The sequence below is a fragment of the Pogona vitticeps genome, chromosome 4 (genome assembly GCF_051106095.1).
Source record: "Pogona vitticeps strain Pit_001003342236 chromosome 4, PviZW2.1, whole genome shotgun sequence".
Lineage (NCBI taxonomy): Eukaryota > Metazoa > Chordata > Lepidosauria > Squamata > Agamidae > Pogona > Pogona vitticeps.
The window spans coordinates 167,982,290-168,001,054 of record NC_135786.1 but is presented as its reverse complement, the minus strand read 5'-3'; the positions used below and the strand labels follow the sequence as shown (position 1 = coordinate 168,001,054).

The 18,765-nt window shown below is 41.8% G+C and overlaps 1 protein-coding gene across 1 annotated transcript in view; it reads left to right on the top strand.

The window, feature by feature from the left end:
• The window catches only part of LOC110072915 (cytidine monophosphate-N-acetylneuraminic acid hydroxylase), a 51,967-nt gene that overhangs the window by 15,158 nt on the left and 18,044 nt on the right, over positions 1-18,765 (top strand). The window contains exons 3-6 of the mRNA XM_020781654.3: positions 5,192-5,283; positions 5,824-5,933; positions 15,261-15,451; positions 18,515-18,744. Coding sequence (XP_020637313.3) covers positions 5,192-5,283; positions 5,824-5,933; positions 15,261-15,451; positions 18,515-18,744 — 623 coding nt within the window. The remainder of the gene's footprint in view (positions 1-5,191; positions 5,284-5,823; positions 5,934-15,260; positions 15,452-18,514; positions 18,745-18,765) is intronic.

Genomic DNA, 18,765 nt, shown 5'->3' with positions numbered 1-18,765 from the left:
CAAAGGTTTTCAAGGGAATATGTCTCAAATACTCCATCTATCTCAGACAATCAAGATTTGAACGTGACCATCAGAGATTCCCAAAGAAATGATGTGGCTGAAGACCCTTTTGGTTACTTGATTGGCAATTGGTCAGTGGATCCAGGATTGCAGGAAAGGTCATCAATTTTATCAATGGACCTGCCTGAGAAAAATCCAAATTTATCAAACACCAATCCAAAGAATATATCCATAGAAGAACAAATAGACAAATCTTAGTTTGATAATGAAGACATCAAAATTATCTACAATCAATTGCGGGACCAGTGCTTCCTATCTGCAAAATCAACTCAAAGCATCTTCGATAAAGTACATGCACTGCATCAAGAAATATTTGACCTGAAAGCAACTCTCCAACTCATAGCCACCCTGATAAAAATGGGGATTTTGACAGCAGCACCCCCCGCCCGGACATTTCCTAACCCAGATTCAAACTTCCACCACTCAGGAAGTGAGATTCATATGCTAGAAACAAACAAGAATAATCCCTGCCTAACTCAAAAAAAAGAGCATCTCTTTCATTTAGAGGTTGGTGGACATAGAGTTGGCCGCAAACTCTGAAAAGGTTCCAGAGACTCAGGCTGAGAATTGCAATGCAAGTAAAGCTGCTGAGGACCTGAACTTAACCCTTTCAAATGCAGACTTCATATTAATTGATGAATGGCAAGATGCTACCCCAGACGTAAATGGCCCACAGTCCTCATTTATAACCCCTACAGATAGGGACAACATACAGCCAGACAATACCTACCTACAACTTCTTACGAAAGTAGACTCCGGAACAGAGAAGCCACAGACTACAGTCTCACCAACTAACACTGTGAGTCATATTACTATATACAACTGGCCTCTGAAAAGGTCCAATAATACATGGAAAACTAACACCAATGTAACACGGGATATCTTCGACATTCTGGGTAAAGATTGGGATCCCTTAATGTATATGCATTGTTCATGTATATATCCTACAGATGTGGAGGGGGAGGGTGCATCTGTCATTTAAAGGAAATGGACATGCTTATCATTTTTGGAGCTTAATATATAAGTTTGAAGACATACCAATATCATTCAAATGGAGAACGCATATAACAGGCCAAATTTTAAGTCAACTGCAAAACAAAACTTGCAAAGACCATTCAAAACAAACAGACAGCTGTATGATGTGAATCACAGGGGTACTTTTGATGGGAGGGTAATGGTTGATGAATTTGGACACAATGTACATATTAAAAGGATTCCAACACCTAATGGAAAATCAGAAAGAACTGTTAAGCCCTCTTCTAATTATGAGTACTCCAGGCACAGGGGAAATGCCCCCACCCATGCCGGTGTTACACCCCCTGAGCCTAACTTAAACTACAGAGGGAAAGAAGTATGTCCACCTTTTGTATCCGCCCCCAATAATATCTTGATTAATCAACCCAGTGGTTTCATAAACATGTAACAGCCAGAGAATACAAAAAAGAGAGGCTCCAAGGATTGATGTCAATAAGTCTTCCAGTAGTCACAGAATTTATCAAACATCCAAGGGGAAGAGCCACCTACCCAGTCACTTCAGAAATTCCAATAGGTCTAACTCTGAATGGCACTTGGACAACAGATATGCCCCTCTAGCAGCCCTCTCCCAAGATTGACTAACATCAGATAAGATACAATGTCAGCCTCTGAATCTTCTATCTTGGAATATTGCAGGATAGAAGAATAAATTGGCTGCCTCAGATTTCATACAGTACTTCCAGACATTTGACATAATTTGCCTTCAAGAGACTTGGCTTCTGGAGAAAGACTCTTTAAATTTACAGGGATATAGGACATGGGAATTCCCAGCTAAAAAAAAATTCAGCTTCAGGCCGAGGAAGTGGGGGCCTGGCTATTTCAATTTCCTCCACTATTGGCTTGAAAGCAACAGAGATAGCTGAACTGAACTCTAGCTATTGGCAAGTTCTAACAATACATGGCTGCAAACCACGTCCTTTGATCTGTGTCAACGTCTATCTCCCACCGAGAATAATTGGTACTGCTTCAGAGGCTTGGGTTAAATTGGAGGACATTCTTGATACATTACTTTCTGAATATCCCAACTATCTTCTTATAATTTGTGGTGACTTTAATGCTAGAATGGAAAACAGTGTTTGTATGATGGAAAAAGCCCTTGGCTTGGAGCTTGATATGGATAACATCACCTCCCGAACCTCCCAAGACAAGGTAATCAACAACTATGGCAAATTCCTCTTTCAACTGATCTACAAATTCCATCTTGTATGTCTAAATGGCTCTCACCTGGACACCTCAAATGGCTACTACACGTTTCTAACAGATAAGGGTGCTAGTGTGGTAAGACTATGTTATAGGATCTTCTGCTGTTCTCCTTTATGTATACTCTCTAGCAATCAATGACAGGCCAGAAAGTGACCATCTCCCCCTCAGAGTGTCTTTAAGATTCCAACAAAATCAGTCAGCGATATTAACAGACCATAAAATGCTTGGTCACACTTTAGGTGAGAAAAGGGTTAAATGGTCTATTAAAACTCATGACAGTATAAGGCAGATGCTGAGCACCAATAAACTCCAAGAGCTACAACAACATGCTCTTCTGGGGACCCAGAATATTTGCAAGGTCTATCAGGACATAATTCTCGCACTTAAACCACACCTAAGCGTTACACACCCAGAAAGAACGTCTGAAGCTCAATGGTCCTGGTTCGACAGGGAATGTAAGACCAAAAAAAGAGCTGAGCAGAGCAATAATACAGGCATTGACATCCACAGAAAGAATATAAATCTCTGCTTACTGAGTACCAGATCAATGGGGCAATTAAAAAGATTTTTCTACAGCAGAGGAGGCCAGCTGGTAAATCCTGTTCTCAAGATGTTTGTTGTTAAAATTCTAGCACAAATGCTCTATGGGACAGAACTATGGGGAGAGGCAGCCAAGCCCAAATTAGAAATCCTGCAGAACAAATTTATGAGGCTGATACTGGGTCTCCCCCCCAGAAACTCCCTCATCTCACCTCAAAGCCGAGTTAGGCCTACCCTCAATTGCCGCTATAATTGATCTGGCTTATCTTAGATATTGGCATAGACTGAACAGTTTGGAGGACTCATCCCTGACAAAGTGCTGTTGGTTAGAACAATTAAAGTCTGGTGGATGGGCACAACAGTGTCACCAAAAATTAAAGGTCCACAATCTTCTGATTGAAAAGTTCCTTAGTTTAAGCTCTCGCAACCTTAGGAACTGGATCTTTGATCTTGATGCTAGCCAGGATAGGGAGGCTATTGTTGGGTCCCATTTTTCTACCTGGTATCCTCAGCATACCTCGAAGGGAGATATAAAGGAATCCAAGGAATGAAAAGGTGTCTTTGGCTGCAACCAGATTGAGGATCTAACTCATTATCTAGTGTCCTGTCCTCTCTATAAAAATCCTAGAGAAAGATTTCTGTCACCCATCATTCAGATGTATTTTAACTGTAACACCACTGAAACAGTAGTAGGATTGCTTGCTGATGCACAGTTGCACATTACATATGCTGTAGCACAATTTGCACTAGCAGCTAAGAAGCTGAGGCTTCGATTTGTCAGGGATCATAATGCCATATAAATGCTGAATACAGTGGATTGACGTTTTACATTATGACAATATTTTAGACCGGGTTTTATTGGTTTGAATGGTTTTAAGGTAATTACCTGCTTTATTTGGATTTTATATGATACAGTAGTCACAACACAGTGGTGCCCCGCATAGCGACGATAATCCGTTCTGGAAAAATTGTTGCTATGTGGATTCGTCACTATGCGAAATAAAAAAAGCCCATAGGAATGCATTAAAACCCGTTTAATGCGTTCCTATGGGCAAAAAACTCACCGTTATGCAAAAATCCTCCATACGGCTGCCATTTTCGCTGCCCAGTAAGCAAGGAAACCACGCGAAAACAAAGTGGGCGCCCATTTTTTTTACCCGATGGCCATTTTGGAACCACCAACCAGCCGTTGGGAAAACATCGTTATGTGAAAATCAGTAAGCAAAACAGCTTACCAATCATCACAAAGCGATTTTTCCCATTAGAAACATCACAATGTGATCACAAAAACAATCACAAAAACTTAATCGCTACGCAGATTCGTCGTTAAACGGGGCGCTGGTTAAGTGAGGCACCACTGTATTGTAAAGGTTTATGGCCAGAAACAATAAGATTTATAAGTATGTATGTATGTAGGGAAAGTTTTAGAAATTTCTCTAATGAATCAGAGAAGGCAAAATATTGTAAACAATTCTTCAGCTGAAAGACACAGGCAAAATCTTTTTTCCCCTCAAGTGGCAAATTACATGTGGTTTAAAAGCAGAGAAATACCTGGATAGGCATGTTTGATTCATTTGAATAGAAGATACTGAAACAATTGTGCAGCTTTTGTGACAAGCTCTTCCTTTAACTTCCTTAGCATCTTAGTTCTTTACATTTTACTCTCTTCCTTCTTCTTCCTTTTTCCTTCTCCCTCTTCCTTGCTCCAATGTTTTTATTGTAAACTATGTAATTGTATAACAGATATATTTATTCACAAATATCACATCATATTTAACAAGTTCAATGTGTGTAAGGGATTGCTGATTCAAAAGAAAGACAAACTGAATGCTCCTATAAATCCAGTAGATTGATTGATTGATTAACTGTCCATCCCATTAGCGAATACCCACTACCCTAGGTAGTTTATGGAATAAAATATGAAACCCTCCAATACCCCAGCCCCACACTGATATATCAATACAATGCTAACAATAGGTTTTGCCAGAACCTAAACTGGATAACAATCATCACCCAGCTATGCTGAAAAAGGAGAGAGCCTAATCTTACTTCAATTTGCAGTTGTAAGCTGCTTACACAATTAATTGCCACCTCTTCATGGAACTTCCCAGTCTTCAACTGTGATTCTTGGATCTTCTTGTTTCAGGACAATGTGGTATTGTCCTCACAGTCTCAAGCTACACTTCCTTAATGCCTGCCATAGACAAGTCCAGCTGTACATTGCTTTGTTTCTGTCATAATAGGGTCAGACTTCATTGACTCTCCTGGCAGTACTATAATTGTTAATTTGCTTCTAGAATTTCATATTCAAAAACTTTGTTGGCTTCAGCTGTCTGTTACCTCTTTCACCTAGTTGTGTACGTTGCACTAAGCATAACTGGAAGCTGGATGTGAGCACGATGAAATATGTTAACCCTCCTGACAGCTTCTCTCAAGATGAACTAGGTAAAGTAATGTCTGTAGCAGCATTTACATAAATGTTCAGTCTGTTTTCTACATTATATGTTAGACTTCTCATACAGGTCTGTGAGATCAGGCCTCTTTGTGGCCATGTTTGAGGGATTGTTGGTGAGAGAGATCTCACTTTGTCTCTCTCTCTCTCTCTCTCCTGCCAGACAAGACTCCTGAATCTTGAGGTTATAAGCTTTTCATCAGCTCTTTACTTCACCCTACTATTCCTTTGTCCCAGTTTAAATTTTAATTTCCATTATCTTCTCCTTCACTTACATATTAACCTTTTTTCTTATTGTCCAAACCATTCAATATAGATTTTTATTTACTTAAGGGACAGCTGGGTGTGAGCTTAGCTATCTGACTAGACACATGCCTGGCAGTGCACTGAAGCCAGATTCGAAGCATCTTCATTGTTTTGTTCTAGTCATTTCAAACCAATGTATAACGAAGGATTCTGAGCATATGTGGACCTATGAACCTGTGCCTCTACCAGCAATAGCAAATCAGTTTTTTTTCATTCTTCCTTTATAGTTGTTGAGAGTGATACTCAAAATGGACTACTGCTAATTGAATTGCATCCTCCAAACCCATGGGATATAGACCCAAGGAATCCTGAAGATCTGGCTTTGGGTGAGGTGCAGGTAATCAAGAACCAGCAATTTTTGTGAACAAGGGCTTCTTGCAATGATCCAATCTACCTTGAGACCAATCTACACTGGTTATGTGGGGCAAACAGAGCACTGCTTGCTACACCTCTAGCTACCCTCATTTACCTCACTTCAGATTAACCCCTGCCAGCCCTCCCTGTCTCACATGTAAATTATTCTTCATTACATTTAACTATAGCTGCTCTTCAGTGCTTGCAGATAGCTCCCAGTCCCTCGCAGTATCAGTGATGACCCTAGAAGCTTTAAATTGGCAGGTATGAAGCACTCACCGAGACCTGTAGAGAAGTTTCCCATTTCTCAGTGCAGGCAATCACGAGCACTTCCTGCCTCCAGACCAAGAATAACACAAAACCACAAAGCTATTGGTCCTTAATTTTACTGCCGAACTTTTTTTTTTAAACTGCTGAGGACATTTGCATAGGCAGCCATTGTTCATTTCCTTATCTCTTCTGTTTCCAACTTTGAGCTAAGCATCTGGCAAGGGATGCTGCAAAGCAGGGTCTTTCTTCTGCTGGGTGAGCTTAAATACATCTGGACAGGCAACGGCAGAATATATATATAGAGAGAGTGCATTTTTGTGGCATTTTATATCAATTTCAACTGTTTGCTGTTTGCTCATAGGACACACAAATGTATTGTAACTCTCCAGTTAAATAAATTTTGTTTTTTTTTTCTCTTTCTCCTCCCTGTCTTCTCCCATTCTTTTTACTTCAGGGAGAAGGGAAATATATGTTTCTTTGGCCTTGGCTCATATTTCTTCTTTTGTTGATTTCTTTCTGTAGTGCAATGAAAATATTACGCAGGAGCTTGGAAATCTGTAATGCTTGCATCCCTGTTCACATTTTCTTTCCCCTGTCTGGTCCTTGGCAGAGGAGAAGACACTTTGTTTTAGCAATTCACATTCTTTTAATTAGTCTGGGATTGAGGTTGAAATAAAAAATGAATATGAGTAAATAAGCCGACTTAAAGGAAAGGAGCAGCAGGAAGAAACATTTTTTGTTTTGTGGCAGAGTTGTGAAATGAGTGAACGGGACATGATGTGGGAGAGAGCACCCAAATGACTGTCTGCCTGCTTCTCTGTGGGTGGGAATATTGCCTGTGTGAATTTGAACGTATGTGTATGTGAATGCTTGTATGTATGTATGAATAACTACTTTTGCTCTTGTTCTGCTGGCCACCCTTGACACTGCCAGACACTGGCTGCTTTCTCCTTTGCCCCATCAACCTCAAATGGGTACCAGCTGCCACTGCCTAAGGCCAAAGTATTTGTTGTCTGTTGTGTCGGAAAGTAAACTAGGAGGAGAGAAACTGTTCTCATAGTGCCTACATTGTTGCTACAACAGAGGCAATTTGGAATTCATTCTGTGTGGACTTTTCTTTTCTCTTAGTCTGCACAAGCAGACCTTATGCAACAGACTCTTTCCTCTGCTAAGTCTGTTGTCCTTCCCTGTCCCCACCACTCTGCTTTTTATCAAGTGACTTCTACTTTTGCTAGTTTGAGACAAAAAAATGCCAGTGCGGTGGTCCTCTTAAATCTCAGTGTTTTGGTTTTTAATTTGCCTACTAGTCTGTGAACTTTTCAGATGCCCTTCTGGAATATATGTTCAGTGCACCTTTATCCATCTGGTGTCTTATTCAGCAAAGACTAACATAATTAACTCAGAATTTTTGGGTTTTTTTACAATTTTGAAGGTTGAGCATACTTTCCTACACTGGATTCTTGGAATCATTGTGTTTAGGACTGATATGTGACAATTACAGTTGGAAACAATAAAAAATAGCATATACTTAGAATTTAACATAGGGATTAAAGAAGTAGCAGACACAGTCCTGTTGGGGATTTATGGTGACATAATGGCTGTAACAGGCAGCCCTGACCTCACCTGTCCGTCACAGCTGGGCAGTGAATCATCAGCCAATGGGGTGACGGAGGATGGGGCTGAAGAGGGAGGAGCTGGAAGAAAAAAGGGTGTGAGGAGAGTGTGAGAGATCAGATCTGGTGTGTGAGAGAAAAAGAGCTTGTTTAGAGGCCTGTGTGCCTACGTATTCAGTGAGAGAAAGTCTGTGATTGATTAAATAAGAAACAGTGATTGACATCGTGATTAGCTACTTGTGATTTTCATATTTTATTTTGTTATCTCAAAAAACCTGTTTTGTTTTGAAGGAAACCTTTGTCCTTCTTAAATAGTCATTACAATTGGTGGCAGCGAGTGTGAGGTAGTGTGGTGGGCATTCTGAGAGGCCTGAGTTGGCAATGACATCAGAGTGGCCCGCTATGTCACAATGGCAATTTTTTTAACTGCAGCACAACATTCTAAGTTGTCACTTGCATTCCTGGTCATGTGCAAATTGTATAGCTTGATGTGTGACCAGGAATGCAACCAGCAATTCATTAGGTAAAGGTTCCCCTTGACATTTAGTCAGTCGTGTCCGACTCTAGGGGGTGGTGCTCATCCCTGTTTCCAAGCCGTAGAGCCAGCATTTGTCCGAAGACAGTTTCCGTTGTCATGTGGCCAGCGCGACTTATGCACGGAACGCTGTTACCTTCCCACCAAGGTGGTACCTATTTATCTACTTGCATTTGCATGCTTTCGAACTGCTAGGTTGGTGAGGAGCTGGGACAAAGCAACGGGAGCTCACTCGGTCATGTGGATTTGATCTTACAACTGCTGGTCTTCTGACCCTGCAGCACAGAGGCTTCTGCGGTTTAACCCACAGTGCCACCACGTCCTGACAGCAACTCATTAATTAGCTGCAATTCACCATCACAATTTACATAATTAAACCCATCGTCGTAGTAGTTTAGTGGTTTAGTCGTGTCCGACTCTTCGTGACCCCATGGACCAGAGCACGCCAGGCCCTCCTATCTTCCACTGCCTCCCGGAGTTGGGTCAGATTCATGTTGGTTGCTTCGGTGACACTGTCCAACCATCTTATCCTCTGTCGTCCCCTTCTCCTCTTGCCTTCACACTTTCCCAATATTAAGGTCTTTTCCAGGGAGTCCTCTCTTCTCATGAGATGGCCAAAGTATTGGAGCCTCAGCTTCAGGATCTGTACTTCCAGTGAACACTCAGGGCTGATTTCCTTTAGAATTGATAGGTTTGTTCTCCTTGCAGTCCAGGGGACTCTCAAGAGTCTCCTCCAGCACCACAATTCAAAGGCATCAATTCTTCGGAGGTCAGCTTTCTTTATGGTCCAGCTCTCACTTCCATACATCACTACAGGAAAAACCATAGCTTTGACTATTCGGACTTTTGTTGGCAAGGTGATGTCTCTGCTTTTTAAGATGCTGTCAAGGTTTGTCATCGCTTTCCTCCCAAGAAGCAGGCGTCTTTTAATTTCGTGGCTGCTGTCTCCATCTGCAGTGATTATGGAGCCCAAGAAAGTAAAATCTGTCACTGCTTCCATATCTTCCCCTAATTAAACCCATACCAGCATAAATCTCCAATAGGATTCCCTCCAGCATGTTCTTGTTTCAATCTAGGCTAAATGAATTAGGATATTTTTAAATCTGTTCAGAATAAGCTTTGTGATTAGAAAATAATGAGATAGTTTATCACCCTAACCTGCCTCACATTGAGCACTGTCTGTACTACTTAACCAAATATGATAGCATCTGAATTTTGACTTCTTAAAAAAATTATGTAGAAAAGTCTCTCTCCACACCCATTTTAAATAGTTTAAAGAATTAGAAACAAATGAAATGTAAGAAGGCCACACCTTCCCACCATGTCTGTGTTCTGTCTACCCTGAACATATTTTTCTTTTTAAAAGGACTTCTTTTTCTGAAAGAGAAAAAATCAATGTGACAAACCCAGACCTACTGGGATCTGCCACACGTTAACTAAGCTGCCACCAACCATTCCCTATAAGAAGTCACACAGACCAGGGATGGATTTTTAAACAAATAAAAGAACAAGGTTTATTTAAATACAACACACAGGGAAAATAAAATAATCAGGTGAATAAGATAAAGTAACGTGGCTTAGTTTCACTCATACATACACACAGTTTGGTTCACACAGAACCCTTAACTTGAAGCACAGACCCTGAACCTATCAGTTCTGGCTAACCCACAGACACCTGAACCTGTCAGGTTGGTACTCTGACACACAGTAGTACCCTGTCTGACACACAGACTCCCACACCAGCTTCTTCTTCCCAGCTGCTGCTTCGTCACATCCCAGCGTCTCCCAAACTCTCCACACAGGCTTCACATTTATATACAGTACAGCCCCTCCTCCTGATGTCCCGCCTTCCACTCCCCATAGGATGGAACTTTCCCTCCAAACCCATGACAGACAGGTAACATCAGTGCTGTATGTAACACCTCCCCTCTTTATAAGTTGTTTTGTAGGGGGAAAGCTAAGGTGCTTTTACCCAAAAAACAACCTGGATAAAACACACAAAACAGTTATACATACAATATCATACTTACTTATACTTACATTCTAAGTTAACCATATCAATTAGGCATTTAAACATTTACCATATACATTACATCAATTTACCTTTATTCATACAAACCAAGTTCAAAAAACAGGTACATTTAACTTTTTGTCATCAATATATACATAGTCCATGTTTCTTTCGCCGTCTTCATTCTTCAGGTCTTCTTGACAAGGTGTCAGCAACACAGTTCACTGACCCTCTGACCACCTTCACTTCAAAGTCATAGTCCTGTAGGTTTAAAGCCCACCTCATAAGTTTGCTATTATGGGTTTTCATTGTCTTTAACCATTGCAATGGTGAATGGTCAGTGCACAGAACAAAATGTCTTCCCCAGATGTAAGGCTTGGCCTTCTGGATCGCGTAGACTATGGCCAAACACTCCTTCTCCACGGTTGCCAAATGTCTCTCACCTTTTTGAAGTTTCCTACTCAGGTAGGACACTGGATGCTGGTCACCATTCTCATCCTCCTGGCACAGAACTGCTCCTACCCCGCTGTTAGACGCATCGGTGTAGATGATGAACTCCCGGTCGAAGTCTGGAGCACACAGCACTGGATACTGGACGAGCGCCTCCTTCAACCTCTGGAACGCCGCCTCACAGTCGCTGGTCCACGGGATGCTGTCATCAGTCTTCTCCCTCGTCAGATCGGTCAGCGGAGCCGCAATCTCGCTAAACCTCGGGATGAACTTTCTGTAGTAGCCCACCAACCCAAGAAATGATTTGACTTTTTTCTTGGTGTTGGGTCTAGGCCAATCACGAACTGCTTCTATTTTGGCCTCCAGGGGTTTTATCATTCCTCCCCCTACCATGTGACCCAAGTATTTTCGTTCTGGGCTACCCAGCTGCAGTTTGTTCTCTTTGCAGGGCCTAGGCCAAAGCACTTCCTCCCCTGGGTTAAAGTGCCTCTCCCTGCCTTCCTGGTCTTCCCAAGCTTTCTTTCTGACCTTTTGAGCTTGCAGGGTCCCTGCTGCTAGCTCTAGATTTCTCTTTAGGTCAATCCTCAAGGTGTCTATGTATGTCACAACGTCCTGTGGGTCATCCTGGGTGATCTGCTCCCAATTTTGTTTGATCAAATCAAGGGGCCCTTTCACCCTTCTCCCAAATAAAAGTTCAAATGGACTGAACCCGGTACTGGCTTGTGGCACTGATCGATAAGCAAACAAAAGGGATTGCAGCTTCTGGTCCCAATTGTTTGGATTCTCTGCCAAGTAAGCCCTAATCATGCGCATTAGAGTCCCATTGAACTTCTCAGTTAACCCATTACTTTCAGGGTGAGAAGCAGTGGTTTCCTTGTGCTTAATTCCACAGATTTGCCATAAGCGTTTCATGAGCTTTGATGTAAATGATGCTCCCAAATCTGTGATTATTTCTGAGGCAAATCCCATCCTGGACATATACCCCACCAAGGCATCTGCCACTGTGTTAGTTTCAATGTTAATCAAGGGTATGGCTTCAGGGTACCTCGTGGCATGGTCCACAATGGTGAGAATGAACCTGTTCCCCCTCTTTGTGGCCTTGGGCAAAGGTCCCACAATATCCACCCCTATGCATTTGAACGGAGTGTCAATCACAGGCAAAGGGCACAACTTTGCTTTGGTCCTGTCGCGGCTATTCCCCTGCCTTTGACACACATCACATTGTTTACAGAACTCCCTGATCTGCTTCCCTATGTCAGGCCAGTAAAAATTCTGTGTGATTCTCTGCTGTGTTTTGTTCACCCCTAAGTGTGCAGCAAACATGTCAGAGTGCCCCCTTTGTAAGATCATGGGGTGATACTTTTCAGGTACCACCAGCTGACTTCTGATCCCATCTCCCCCTTTTGAGATATTCCTCAGGGTCTCTCTATATAAAATCCCCTTTTCCTCCAGAAATCTCACTGGGGTTTCAGGTGTTAGCTGGGCGTCAGTCACCTGTTCAAAACACTTCTGGAGAGTGGCGTCTGCCTTTTGCTCTTGTCCAAATCTGCTGTCTGTGGTTAAGGTTTCCACCACAGCTTCTGAACTCCCCTCTGCTTCCGTCTCTGGCTCATCATTACCCCCTTGAACTGTCCCCGTGGTGGCTTGTGAACGTGTAATCACTAGCACCCGTTTCACATGTTCAGCCAGGTCATTTCCCACGAGCACGGCTGCTGGCAGAGTCGATGAAATTGCTAGCCGCCAAACTCCCCTCCAGCCTTGAAAGTTGACAGGTACCTCCGCGACTGGCAGTGAGATTATCTGCCCCTCAATCCCTGCCACCTTCATGCTCTCATTTGGGATTACATATTCCCTAGGAATAATATCTGGATGGCACAGGGTCACCTGAGAACAAGTGTCCCGCAGCCCCCGATACTGACGGTCAAGTATTCCTACGTCCACCCCTGCTGTCTCAAACAACTGAGAATCTGTTCTCACCAGCAGGCAGCGCCTGACTTCTACAAGAGGACCATTTTCCTCAGCCTGATCAGCAGATGTAGCTGTTCCAGATTGAGTCGCCATGGCAACAGGCTCCCTCAGTGACAATGAGCCTTGCTCTTTCTGGACACAGAACACAGCTTTTGGCTTGGTTCCACTCGAATCCTGAGGCACAATTCCTTTTAGCTGCTTTAATTTCTCACACTCTGAGATTAGATGGCCCTTTCCCTGACAGAAATAACATTTTCTGGTGTATTTTGAGTCTCTCTCATCTTGTTTTGGTTTTCCCTCCAAAATCTGAGGTCTTGGTTTCATGTCTGAGGGCTTCCCTTCACCATGGGCCCCTCCCACTTGCTGGTTTCTCCCTGGTCCCTGAGAGTACTTAGGGTCCCATGTTTCCCTCATGTTTTCTTCAGAATAATTCAGGTTTTGAAGTTGTGCCTTAACCTGTGTGCCTTCTTTTGGTTTCAGAATAGTTTGTGGCTTTATCTTTCTTTCACACTCATAAACCATATCCACTGCCACTTTGGATTGTAAATCTTTTCCCTCAGAAAACTCATCTATGCCGTATGCATCCTTAAAAACTTGCCTTAATAGAGTAAACCCAGACCTCTGTTTCTCTTTCAGTTGTTCAATATGTCTATTTTCCATTTGCTTAAATATATTGTCAATATTTTTCATCTCTTCCATATACCTATCCCAGTCATCATCCCTCTTGGATTTTTCCTCACTATTTATTTTCATTTGGCAAGTGGTGCAGCTTTGACAAAATTCTTTTATTTCTTTTCCCATTTTTGGCCAGTAGTACTTCTGGGATATTTTCTGCTTAGTCTTTGCCATCCCTAAATGTCCCGATAGGGTGTCTGTGTGACATTTTTCCATTACTTTCTTTCTATATTTAGAAGGAACTACAAGCAATTTTTCCTTCTTGGAGTTTATTAAGATCTCCCTACATAAAAGGCCTTCTTCTTCACAATAATATCTCTCACGGTTCTCAGGGGTTACTGGACAATTGCTAACCATCTTAAAGCACTGCTGCAAGGTTGGATCTAGTTGTTGATCCCATTTGCTAAACTCAATAGAGTCCTCCCCCTTTGAGTTCTCCATTTCTATTTCTAACTGCCTCATTTGAACTTCATGCTGTTGGGCTATGAGCATTTTCCTGAGTTCTGGGTTCTGCTCTCCCGTGCTGTCACCCTGCACTGAGCCAAATTCATCCTCAGAACCTTGGTCAACCTGGGGGTCTTTCACTTCACCCATTTCTGCCACTTGGCTTCGAGTCAAGGGCATAATCCCCCCTCAGAACAAGCTGCTTTAAAAAGTCAAGCCTCAAAATAAAACGACCACTTTTTTTCTCTTTTGCCTCAGAACCAGCTTTCTATAGATTGCTGCTGTTCTTCAGCACTTAACTTGCAACAGTAGCGAGTTTGAGTCTACCCCCCTCTGCTGGGCCTCTCAGCAGGCAGGCTAAATCACTGCCACTACACAGCCCCGCCTCAGCCTCTTTTCCCGCCAAAAACAGGCTGAGGTACACCTAGAAGATTACCTACGCGCCTCAGATCGTCCCTGACTAGACCCCCCTTGCTCTGGGCACACTTGCCAAGGCTTTGCTGGACCGCTGGACAACTGGACCAGTCGTATCCCACACGCTGGACACCAATCAATGTGACAAACCCAGACCTACTGGGATCTGCCACACGTTAACTAAGCTGCCACCAACCATTCCCTATAAGAAGTCACACAGACCAGGGATGGATTTTTAAACAAATAAAAGAACAAGGTTTATTTAAATACAACACACAGGGAAAATAAAATAATCAGGTGAATAAGATAAAGTAACGTGGCTTAGTTTCACTCATACATACACACAGTTTGGTTCACACAGAACCCTTAACTTGAAGCACAGACCCTGAACCTATCAGTTCTGGCTAACCCACAGACACCTGAACCTATCAGGTTGGTACTCTGACACACAGTAGTACCCTGTCTGACACACAGACTCCCACACCAGCTTCTTCTTCCCAGCTGCTGCTTCGTCACATCCCAGCGTCTCCCAAACTCTCCACACAGGCTTCACATTTATATACAGTACAGCCCCTCCTCCTGATGTCCCGCCTTCCACTCCCCATAGGATGGAACTTTCCCTCCAAACCCATGACAGACAGGTAACATCAGTGCTGTATGTAACAGTCCTCATTATGTTTATTGGCAAAAAATAAAAACACATACTATTTGGGCAGGGGACAAGAATGCTGGAGGGAAAACATGGCAAGATTGAAGCCATCTAGAGGGCACAAGCAGACCTTATGAGCAATTAAAAAAAAAAGATGTTAGAGGGCTGAGTTCAATTTTTGCCATAAAAAGCACAAGCCTAAATACATTTATTCTATTTTCAGGGATACAGAATGTGGTAACAATGATCATTTTGGATCCTGGGTTTCTTTCTGCTTCTAGGTAACTTACCTGACTCATGCATGTATGGACCTTAAACTCGGAGATAAGATAATAATATTTGATCCATGGCTAACCGGTCCAGCCTTTGCACGTGGCTGGTGGCTTCTTCATGAGCCCCCCAATGACTGGATGGAAAGACTTTGCCGTGCAGATCTCATCTATATCAGCCACATGCATTCTGATCATCTCAGGTATGTACATAAAAAAAGCATGGAATGTAATGAGTGGTAAAAGCAAAAGGTGGCTTGTCTTAGTATAGGAAAAATGATAACATCTACATCAGGATTAATAAATACTTTTATTAGGCCAACCAGTGCGTCACAGAATGGTATGTTAAACTTCCAGGTACTTCAGAACTCTTCATCAAAGGGAAGAAGGGCTGGCTGAGTAAATAAAAACACTGTGGCCAAACTCCAGTTGGAAGAAAAATGTACAGAACAGCATTCACACAGTGGTTTTTCTCCTCCTGCGGGCTCCTCTTCATGTGACCAGTTTTGCAATCAGAGTGAACTCAATGTTTACTTTACTGAGTCAGTGTGATTCAGAACAGAGACCCTGCCAGTGGGGCAGGACACTGACTCAATTGCCTTACACCGTCACTTAAAGGAATAAGATTCTGGCCAGTGGCTTCTATTTCCCTGCCTTTCTTGCTGCCTTCCTCTTACTTCTTTACCTTCTTTACCCTGATGAAGATCTGGAGCACTTGAAAATGCATACATAATTTTGTGACATTTTGGATCATAACAACAACGACCTAGCCATAGTTTATGCTTTCATCCTAACGTAAGCTAAGTGTCATTTTAGATAACATTTTAGTACATTTATTTTAAAAGAGGTGCTTACCCAAATGTTGAACATTTGTTTCTTGTAAGCTGTGATTTTCCTCATCTAAACGTCTTGTATTTAGTATGCTGTGGTTCTGAACAGTCAATGGCAGGAATCCTGTGTGGCATCACACAATATAAAGTTATGCAGACATACCGGTACCTTTGCCAGATATTACACAAGGCAACAAAGATCACACAAGTTGATTTATGAATAGTACTTCCTCCTTGTCACTATTATTGCCACTGCCTGCAAGGTTAATTTTAAATTGCAAGGGTCTTATCTCTGAGGACATATTGTTTTGCGGGGAAAACAGGCAATTATAGTAAAGATATATTTCCCCTTTATGTCTAAATTGACTCTGAGTCATGCTTACTGTCAGGGACATGGGAGTTACAGGTATGTGCTCTCAAGTGACACAGTGGGAACAATTCTGTAGAGATAACAGGTGACAGGAATCTCATTGGTAGACACACCAAGGAGTGATTCCCACTGATCACTTCTTTTTCCTCTCCTACTGGAGATTGGATGTCATTATAACTATGGCTTTAGAATGGCCAGCTCCAAATAGTGTTGTGTTGATTCCAAAGTGATCTCCAGGGTTCTTTGGCCAAGTCATTCTTTTCCTCCCTGCGCTTCCTCTCCCATTTATTTTGCCTTGAACAATCAGGTGAAACAACCTTTATTTGAGCAAAGGTCTTGAAATGTCCTTCATATTGGTCTTCATTCATATGCTTTATTACTTTTTTGTTGGTCACTTTCTTGATGCAGGAATTTCTTAGCATTCTCCAATAGATTCACATTTCAAGTGCTTCTATCTTTTTTGTGTTGCCTTCTTTTAGAGTGTATCATTCTATGCTGCACTGTTGAACAAAGTGTACCTAGCACTGTACATGGTGCATTTTCAAAGCCTTTTTTTTTTTTTTTGCACGTTATGTACTTCATCTTAAAGAAAGTGCTTCCAGCTATCTATTGCTGACTTCTGTTATATGGCTCTGGTCTTCAGCCAGATTCCAAGTTATACTTTTATTTTACCTCTCTAATTGTATTTTTGGGCTGCTTTCTTTTATCTGAGTCCTATGAGATAGGTTTTCTTAGCAGTCATTTATAGACTGAGTTCATTGTTCATTTTATTGTCTACACTAGAAACAACTAAAATCATCACACGTCTTTAAAAGCATCAAGTTTCCTTTGGCATCTGCTTTCTTGAAACAAGGAAGTAGGCTAACATGCAAAAATGCATTTTAGTGTTTGTTTTCCTCTGGCAGATGTCATCTACAGCTGAGAGAGGGAGAGAAAGACACACACCCAAAGACAGTAAAGCTATGAGTCTGGTTTATTAGCAGTGTTCTGTGCAGAACAGGAAGACATAGGGAATGATTTCCAATTCATATGCCAATCTGATTGTCATTTCTGAGGCATCTTTATAGTAATTCAGTCATGCAGACTTACTTAATCATTGTCATATGCAAGTACAAATTATTTGCTCATTGATGTTCAAGTATCTATAAGAGATTATTAACTACAGTTGACATAACATGTGCTGATGAAAGCAAGGCACAACTACACAAAAGCATGAAGCCTGAGTAAACACACCATCCATCATCTAGTGCCTCTTGTACCTGACCAAAATATTCTCTTCCTTGTTTCATTCCTGAAACCATGTCCACTGCTTATTCTTTGACCTTAGTTTAGGAATGCCTAACCATTCACCAAGTTGGGTTCAAAGGCACACTTCCTCTTGCAAGCATCAGCAATTTGCAGCAATGGTTAAGTACATATAGTAGATATCAGGGTGCTGTTATAATGGTTGAGGATACAATATGCAGATTTTTCCTACATGTCCACAAAAGCACATGCCAAAGAAAACTTCTTGTTCTTAATAATGGTACATGTTTATTTTCACATAACAGACTAACATGGCTAGTTCCTTGGATATCTTTATTGAACAACCTTTGCAGACCACTTAGGCCAGTAATATTGTGTATGAGATAGTGTTGCTAATCACTTCACCAACAAGGATCCCAGTGTTTGAAACAGGAATTATTCTCTAAAGATGTACTCAGAGTACAAGTTGAAAAGCAGTGATGAGAGCAAACATTCTTGTCTTATTCTTCTTCATCTCCAGTTGTCCTTTGTCATCTGATCTTCAGGTCTCAGTACAATTTTTAGTTGCTACTGCTGGTTATTTATTATACCAGTACCCCTTGAATCGAGACTTCTGTTTTCTGACAACATTTCCTTGCCATTTGGCACTTTGTCAAAGGCTTATGGGACCCCATTGGATGGCTTTCCATATTAGATACTGTTAGTATCATTGTTTGTGTAAACAGTATCTAAACAAACCAGTTAAGTGACTTGAGGATGAGGCTACTATGTTGGCTTTACCTAGTCATACTTTTTCATGTTCCCCCTTTCCTATCCTCCAGTTACCCAACACTGAAGAGACTTGCTGAACGGAAGCCAAATGTGCCCATTTATGTTGGAAACACAGAACGGCCTGTGTTCTGGTATCTCAACCACAGTGGCATAAAGCTGACCAATATTAATGTTGTTCCATTTGGAGTTTGGAAAGAGGTGGACCGGAATCTTAGATTCATGATATTGATGGATGGTGTTCATCCAGAAATGGATACTTGTATTATTGTTGAATATAAAGGTACATTAATATTACAGTAAT